At 39.4% G+C, this 8,172-nt stretch overlaps 1 protein-coding gene across 2 annotated transcripts; it reads left to right on the top strand.

Annotated features, from left to right (window-relative positions):
• The first annotated feature begins 345 nt into the window (after positions 1-345).
• On the top strand, positions 346-8,172 carry uba3 (ubiquitin-like modifier activating enzyme 3). Of its 2 annotated transcripts, XM_026168684.1 has the most exons (18): positions 346-408; positions 518-556; positions 1,602-1,722; positions 1,821-1,901; positions 2,037-2,119; positions 2,210-2,290; positions 2,508-2,551; positions 5,511-5,575; positions 5,723-5,878; positions 5,989-6,091; positions 6,233-6,346; positions 6,627-6,680; positions 6,812-6,848; positions 6,949-7,030; positions 7,120-7,220; positions 7,351-7,414; positions 7,530-7,584; positions 7,680-8,172. In XM_026168684.1, the coding sequence occupies exons 1-18, from the start codon at positions 389-391 to the stop codon at positions 7,766-7,768; spliced, it is 1,389 nt and encodes a 462-aa protein (XP_026024469.1). In that variant the 5' UTR covers positions 346-388; the 3' UTR covers positions 7,769-8,172. The 2 variants fall into 2 exon arrangements, with proteins under 2 accessions (XP_026024469.1, XP_026024470.1); XM_026168685.1 differs by lacking the exon at positions 518-556 and having other exon boundaries at positions 360-408.

Raw genomic sequence — 8,172 nt, 5'->3', positions numbered from 1 at the left:
GATTTACTTGGTACTGGATCAATACTAAAATGTGCAGTATTGCCCAGCAATACAAGTTTGCGCTTGAAAACTGGTGACTTGTAAAGCCGTAAGGTAAATGCTACCATCTGTTGGAACTTCGATGTAATTTCCGCCTTTATGACCGACTGTTGACAATGCAACCTTCATGATAATGGGAATATTGAAATTCCACCTAAATAATAAAATTACAACTAATTTATCTTATATAGATTATATGCTCTACAGCCTCTAGCTGCGGGACACATTAATTCTAAAACTGTAAACCAGAACATTGTCAACAGAGACTTTTATCCGACAGTAACGCTATTGTTGGCTGACAGATTTCTTGTTTACTACTGCTAAATTGGACATTTGAAGTTACTCAAAGATGGCGGAGACGGACGAGCCGTAAGTAGCTGCCGAAGAAACAAGCAAGAAACCCCGAAAGATGCTTTCAAGTCACCTTAATCTGCGAAAGCACAGCATGAATCAACCTTCTTTTATTCTCTCTTTTTAGGGAGAAGAAAAGAAGGAGAGTAGTGGAGCTGACTGAGAAGTTAGTGATCAATTGGTAGAACTGGCGCAAGGTTTGAGGTTAACATTAGGAGGAAGGTTAACATTAGCTAGACGAAGAGCTAAGCTAATGCTGGTTGTAAATGAAACTTGTGAGTAGCTAGTTGACAGAAATATCCTGCCTAGTTGACAGTGAATAACTAACACGTCTGTATAGTGAATTAGTAGTGGTATTATTAATCTCTGTGCGAAGTTTGAGGTCTGTTGTACCTCCTCACTGTTGACATGTTAGCTATTCACTTAGCTTAGCTGCCGGCAGGCTGGGAGCTATTCAGGCAAGAGATATTACCCAAAATTCAGTGGGTCAGAAACGCCCACCCGTGAGACAGGCAGTTTTACTAAGATGTTTAAAGGGGACAAATTATGCTCACTTCCAACTCTTTGCTGACTCTTTTTAATCTTGGACTCTTTTCAAGAAGTTCATATTTTTTTCATCTTATATTGGACCTTGGTGTAGCCCAGGCATTCTGTCCAAAGCCCTATAATCACTTTCAGCTAGCGCCCTTTAAGGGAGCTTTCATCTGATTGGCTGCTCTTCACAACTAGAAAGTTTTAACTTGAGGTCGGTGGGGCTTTTGTGGTCACGGCCAAAGTTGTGTGCCTGAGATGACCATATAAGTAGAAACAAGCTTTTGAAACTGAAAGCTTTTGGCTCAAAGATTTGGCCATGTTTAATGTGAGCATCCGCTGTTGCAACAACTATGAAACTGCATAATAGAGCCGCTTTAAAAGAGTCATATGTGAGAGAACCGAGGTTGATGTAGAGTAGAGTAGACATTAAAACATAAGGTAATGATGCCTACTTAGTTTCTTAAAAGTCATTTAATTTTCTGCTGTAAATAGCGCTCTTCCTGTTAACATTAATCACAACATTGAGCATAGGATTTGGTTCTTTTCCATGCTGTACAATTTAAGTAGCGATAAACATTTTTATGTTATGGGGCCATATGTTGCCATGCATGCACTATTTAACATTTTTGTCAGAGATACTGTTGATAATGCATCCTAAACATGAATGTCATCCTTAGGATGTTGGTGGATGGAGACACTGGAAGCACCTCTGACTGGGATGACCGTTGGAACCATATCAAGAAGTTTTTGGAAAGATCAGGTCCATTCATGCATCCTGACTTTGAACCCAGCACAGAGGTAATATTTGCAGTGAGGAATCTGATACAGATATGTCATTTTTTCTGTCCTGTGGCATATTTGATATCTCTGATATGAAATGTATTCTCCTATTTTAGTCCTTGCAGTTTATGTTAGAAACCTGCAAAATCTTGGTCATTGGTGCTGGTGGTTTGGGATGCGAGCTGCTAAAAAACCTGGTATTATTATTATTATTATTATTATCATTATTATTATTATTATTATTATTATTATTATCATTTAAATGGTATAATTATAATTTCAGTGAATAGTTCGTATTTAATTTTCATCTTTTTGTTCATCTTGTGGCTCAGGCCTTATCAGGCTTTCGCAACATTCATGTTGTTGACATGGACACCATTGATGTTTCCAACCTAAATCGACAGTTCCTCTTCAGGTGAGTAGAATCAGTCAGTTCTGTGTAAAGGCTGATCCTTACTGTGTTACGTTTTATCTTTGATTTTCATGTGTCTGTAATTTTCACTAGAGCTAAAGATGTAGGTCGACCCAAGGCGGATGTTGCTGCTGACTTTATAAACAGCCGTGTGCCTGGATGCTGTGTAATCCCGTATCCTTTTGATTGAGCATCTATTCTGAGAGTTCAAATGCTTTATCACGTTCACATGGCTAAAATTTTAACGTACAGTCATTGTGGACAAAATGTGAAGAATGTTCAGATATTACAGTTTAAGAATGCAAAGACACCATACTACTTTTCTGTGATGCGAACAATATGAAGTGAATATTGTGTTAAAACCCAAACCTTTCCTAAATGTTTTGTGCAGCTATTTTAAAAAGATTCAAGACTTAGATGAAACATTCTACAGACGTAAGTATCAACAGGGCAATCCATTACTGGCTTTTGTAATGTCTGAATGGATTTGCTCACTTGAGATTAATTTTGTTTCACATTAAATATCTCACTGCAGTTTAATTTATTTTTTTAAGTGTGTGCAACTTACTCTAAATGAAAAGCCATTGCACCCCTTAATAGAATAGAGAAACATACTTCACATGTCCACTTTCCTGTGATGTAAACCTGCTTCTTAATGATCTCACTTGCCATTAGCAATTTACTTGTTAACTATAGTTACTTGAAAAAGAAAGTTTTCACAGGACCCCACAAAATCCTATAAAAGTCCTTTGTGATATTCTTAAAAACCCAAGGGCTACAGCAATGTTCCCTCTAATTTTTCATGTGTCTGAGCAAACACACAAACTCCCTGAGTGGTCCCTTGGACCACTGTGAGCAACATTAGACGTCTGCACTGTGGTCACGCCAGCATCAGATCCATCCAAGTTACATGGTTTATTAAAATAATCAAATTACAGCATTTATGTTAGACTACTTTTAATTAACCTCTTTAGCCCACTTACAATGAAAAAATTAAAAAAAGTCTTGTTCATGACCTGTGCAGCATGTTAACACTATTGGAAGTAAAAATAACTTGATCTCCAATTATGAAAACAAAACTTTCTTCTTTCTTTTTTTCTTTTTTTTTTATAAAGCTCTGACTTGTATTATGAGTATGAGTCTGTGGTCTGGGAGAGAGTCCTGTAACTCTGTCTGTAGAATACAGTATATAATGACCAATGTTGCGCAATTAATTATATAGTTACTTCTTTAAAAAAGTAACTGAGTTTTGCAAACAAAGTTTTTTTACAGCTGTTTACCTAAAATTGCAGCCAGGGTGTTTTTTTTGTTTTTTTTAAAATAAACATTTCAAAGTATTTACAGCAGCGGTCCCCGGGCCTCGGACCGGTACCGGTCCGTGAGTCGTTTGGACCGGGCCGCAAGAGTTGAGGCTCAGGTGTGAAATGTATGGTTTTCAGGATTTTTATCGGTTTTTAGCATTATTTTGTTATCGTTTTTATCGTTAACTCGGTTTTCCTGGGTCTTTTCACATGTGTTATGAATAAATCTTCTTTTTTTCGGTACCGGTACTATTTTTATTTTGTTGTATTTATCCGCGACGCTTTAAAGGCTGGTCCGTGAAAATATTGTGGGGCATGAACCGGTCCGTGGCGCGAAAAAGGTTGGGGACCGCTGATTTACAGAACAATCAGCTGTTCTGCATCAAATTTGATGCCACACAAATTATTTGTGCCACTCCAAAAAATAATTTCTGCCCACTATGAGATAAAGGAGAACAACAGCCTGATACCTGCAGGCCTGACAACAGGAGATGTATCACTCCTGTAACACCTGTAACATTCAGCAGTCGCCTCATTGTTCTGACACACACAACAAAACTATTGACTACTTATCATGTATCTTATATATGTACAATATAAGAGTGTATGCATATTACTGAATGTGTATACTAATATGTATATCTACTTGTGTATATATGTGTGTGTGTGTGTGTGTGTGTGTGTGTGTGTGTGTGTATACATATTTTAAAAATTAAATAGAGTAAACGATAAAATAAAATGTATAAAATATACAGAGGTTGGTAGTTGGATATTGTGCAAAACAAGTGGCATTAATGTACAGTATGGAGTGCATAATGTTGAAGTTCCAGTAGTGAAGCTGAGGTGTCTATGACGTGTTCAGCAGTCTGATGGCCTGGTGGAAAAAGCTGTCTCTCAGTCTGCTGGTACGGGACCGGATGCTGCAGAACCTCCTTCCTGATGGAAGTAGTCTGAACAGTTTATGGCTGGGGTGACTGGAGTCCTTGATGATCCTCCCCGCTTTCCTCAGGCACCGCTTCCTGTAGATGTCTTGGAGGGAGGGAAGCTCACCTCCAATTATCCGTTCAGAGCACCGCACTACTCTCTGGAGAGCTTTGCGGTTGTAAGCGGTGCTGTTGCCATACCAGGTGGTGATGCATCCAGTGAGGATGCTCTCAGTGGCACAGTGATAGAAGGTCCTGAGGATGCGGGGGCTCATGCCGAATCTTTTCGGTCTCCTGAGAAAGAAGAGGCGCTGCTGCGCCTTCTTCACTGTTTTGTTTATGTGTACTGACCACGTAAGATCCTCAGCCAGATGTACACCAAGGAAGCGGAAGCTGCTCACTCTCTCCACAGCAGCGCCGTTGATGGTGATGGGGGTGGTGTACTTCGCTGCACCTCTGGAAGTCCACTATCAACTCCTTTGTCTTTGTGACGTTGAGGGTGAGATGGTTGTCTTGACACCAGTGGGTCAGGGCACTGACCTCCTCCCTGTAGGCCGTCTCATTACCTTTGGTGATAAGACCCACCACTATAGTGTCGTCTGCAAACTTCACAATGATGTTGGAGTTGCTAGTGGCCGTGCAGTCGTAGGTGTAGAGTGAGTACAGGAGAGGGCTCAGTACACACCCCTGTGGAGCACCAGTGTGATGGGGGATGAGGTGAAATGCCCAGTCTGACCACTTGGCGTCTGTCAGACAGGAAGTTAAGGATCCAGTTGCAGAGGGAGCTGCTCAGTCCTAGATCCTGCAGTTTCCTGTCCAGCTTCGAGGGAACGATGGTGTTGAATGCTGAGCTGTAATCTACAAACAGCATTCTCACATACGTGTCTCTCTTCTCCAGGTGTGAGAGGGCAGTATGTAGTGTCAGGGCTATGGCATCATCAGTGGACCTGTTGTGGCGGTATGCAAATTGTAGATGGTCCAGTGAGTCGGGTAGTGCAGAGTAGTTAGTTTTTCACAGAACTCTATAGAATCCATAAACTTGATACACCACTTTTTGATACCTCCACTTTTTTGACATTTTCTTCACAAAATTTGAATTAAAAAAACCAATTAGATTAGAAAACATAGAAAATTGGATTTGACTTTGTCCCTCTTTCTATCTTTACCTAGAATTCCATATAATTGTGTGTGGATTGGACTCTATTGTGGCGAGGAGGTGGATGAATGGTATGCTGGTAAGTTAAATCTCTTTATTGTGATCTTTAACATGATCTGTTTAGCTTTGCACAGTTGAAAAATGACTGGATTTCTATCTGTAAGATAATGCTAGCTAAAAGGAACATATTCTAAATGTAAACTCCGTGTTTCTGTTTTTTTTGTAGCTATCTTTGCTGGTGTATGAAGATGGTGTCTTAGATCCATCATCCATCATCCCTCTGATTGATGGTGGGACTGAAGGCTTTAAAGGCAATGCCAGAGTCATTTTCCCTGGCATGACAGCCTGCATTGACTGCACCCTTGAGCTTTACCCTCCCCAGGTAAGGTAGCAGATGTTTGTCTAAAATAATGATCATAGCCATGAGTTAATTATCTTTCAGAACCAGATCCCAGTCAGTTTTTCAGTGCTAAACCCAATCTGTGTCTGTAGATCAACTTCCCCATGTGTACAATAGCCTCAATGCCTCGTCTGCCAGAACATTGCATTGAGTACGTGCGAATATTACTATGGCCAAAAGAGATGCCCTTTGGAGGTAGGAAGTCACACCATATTACCGGTATATTTTTTTTCAATAATAATTACAATTATGAGGTAGTCAAACATTTGAACAGAAAGTATGTTTCAATTTTTGTTTATTTTATTATTATTTTTTGTTTGTTTTGATGTGGATTAGATGACGTGTCTCTGGATGGAGATGACCCAGAACACATCCAGTGGGTGTACCAGAAATCTCTGGAGAGGGCAGCAGAGTTCAGCATAACAGGAGTCACATATAGACTAACACAGGGTGAGCTTGCATAAATAGCATTTCTGTGGCCATGAGGTGACTGTTACTTTTCTAGCTACTCCTGTGGAAGATGAGCCAAGTAATATAAAACACAGCAAGTTGATGGTGCTTTCAAACTCTTATCTTATTTTGTGTCAGTAAAACATTAAAACACTCCCTAAAGTTCATTCAGATCAGATGCTTTGTACAGCTTTTCTTTCTTTTGCCCAAACTGCATTTTCCTCTTTGTTTTCTTTCATGATTAGAGATATAAAAAACTAATTGGCTTTAAATGTTTCAGGGGTTGTTAAGAGGATAATCCCTGCTGTAGCATCCACAAATGCTGCCATTGCTGGTAAGTAGCTAACACTGAATAAATGTAAGACCTGTGGACCTGATTCCTCTATGAACGATTATAAAAGTTAATCATTCACTCGTAGTGCTCTGTAAATAGCATTCGTTTTTTCTCTGCTTTATTCGATGCAGCTGCTTGTGCAACTGAGGTTTTCAAAATAGCATCAAGGTGAGTTTGCAGGTTGTTTGCCACATGTCAAAATGTGTTTAAAAACTGAATGCATATTTCACAGTTTCTAATAACATTGCTATTACCTTTTTGCATGCAGTGCATATTTACCTCTGAATAATTACATGGTCTTCAATGATGTTGACGGCCTGTACACCTACACCTTTGAAGCCGAAAGGAAGGTTTGTGTCTGACTCGCATCTGTTAGTTCATGACAGACTTGCCTGTTTGGATAATGCGTGCATGTTTGTGGTTATTACTCTTATTACAGGAAAACTGTTCAGCTTGCAGCCAAGTACCTTCGGACCTACACTTTTCGCCATCTTCCAAACTCCAGGAGGTGTTGGACTACCTGACCGAGAGCACCTCCGTGTACGTTTACCTCACTTACTGTGATGTCCTAATATTAGTTCCCACCTTGTTTGTATCACACTACCAGCTATATTCAATTTACTTTATGTTGCAATGCTTCCAACAACCAAATACAATGGATTTTTTTCAGACAAATGAAATCACCTGCCATAACAACAACGATGGATGGAAAGAATAAGACTTTATATTTACAGGTAATTAACCTCCCATTTAGTACAGTTTTGTATTCTAGTTCAATCTTTGAGCAATTTGAGGTGTTTTCTGGAGAAGTTCAAGTTTTGGTTGTAGCTGAAGTATTTTGTTTTACAGTCGGTTGCTTCCATTGAACAGAGGACGCGGCCTAATCTGGCCAAAACCCTGAAGGGTGTGTTGGTTTATTTACTGAGAATGTTTCCACATTGGTCAGATGAGTTCACTGTGAATGTGCTGACTCACTTATGTTATGAACATGTTTTCCAGAGCTGGGGCTGGCTGACGGACAAGAGCTGGCTGTAGCTGATGTCACCACACCTCAGACTGTGTTGTTCAAACTCTGCTTTACCTCATGAGACAGAATCAAGCACCTCTGCAACTCATCTAAAAGCTACAACAGTTTACTGCTTATTCAGTCAAAATGTCAACCATTATAACCTATTTAACTGTTCCAGTACAAGTATTGACTAAAGTTAACATTTTCCACTGAAAAGCCAAATCTTAGTTCAAACTTGGTTATGTTTTGGTGAATAATTGATGTCAGATTTCTGCATTAATATTTTGCTGGAGCCTATAGCATGTTCTGTGCAATGACAGATGCAAGGGTTATTGTTTTAAGATTACTTTGTACTTGTTTTACAAATGAATATTTATTTATTTCAACTCATTTTTTAGATGTTTAGCCACGGAAGTGGTAAAACACATCGACAATGATGATGTGTGAACTGGAATAAAATCTTTTTTTTGTTTGTTTTATTAA

Source organism: Astatotilapia calliptera, chromosome 5 (genome assembly GCF_900246225.1).
Source record: "Astatotilapia calliptera chromosome 5, fAstCal1.2, whole genome shotgun sequence".
NCBI classification, from domain to species: domain Eukaryota; kingdom Metazoa; phylum Chordata; class Actinopteri; order Cichliformes; family Cichlidae; genus Astatotilapia; species Astatotilapia calliptera.
This window is presented reverse-complemented; position numbering and strand designations above follow the sequence as displayed.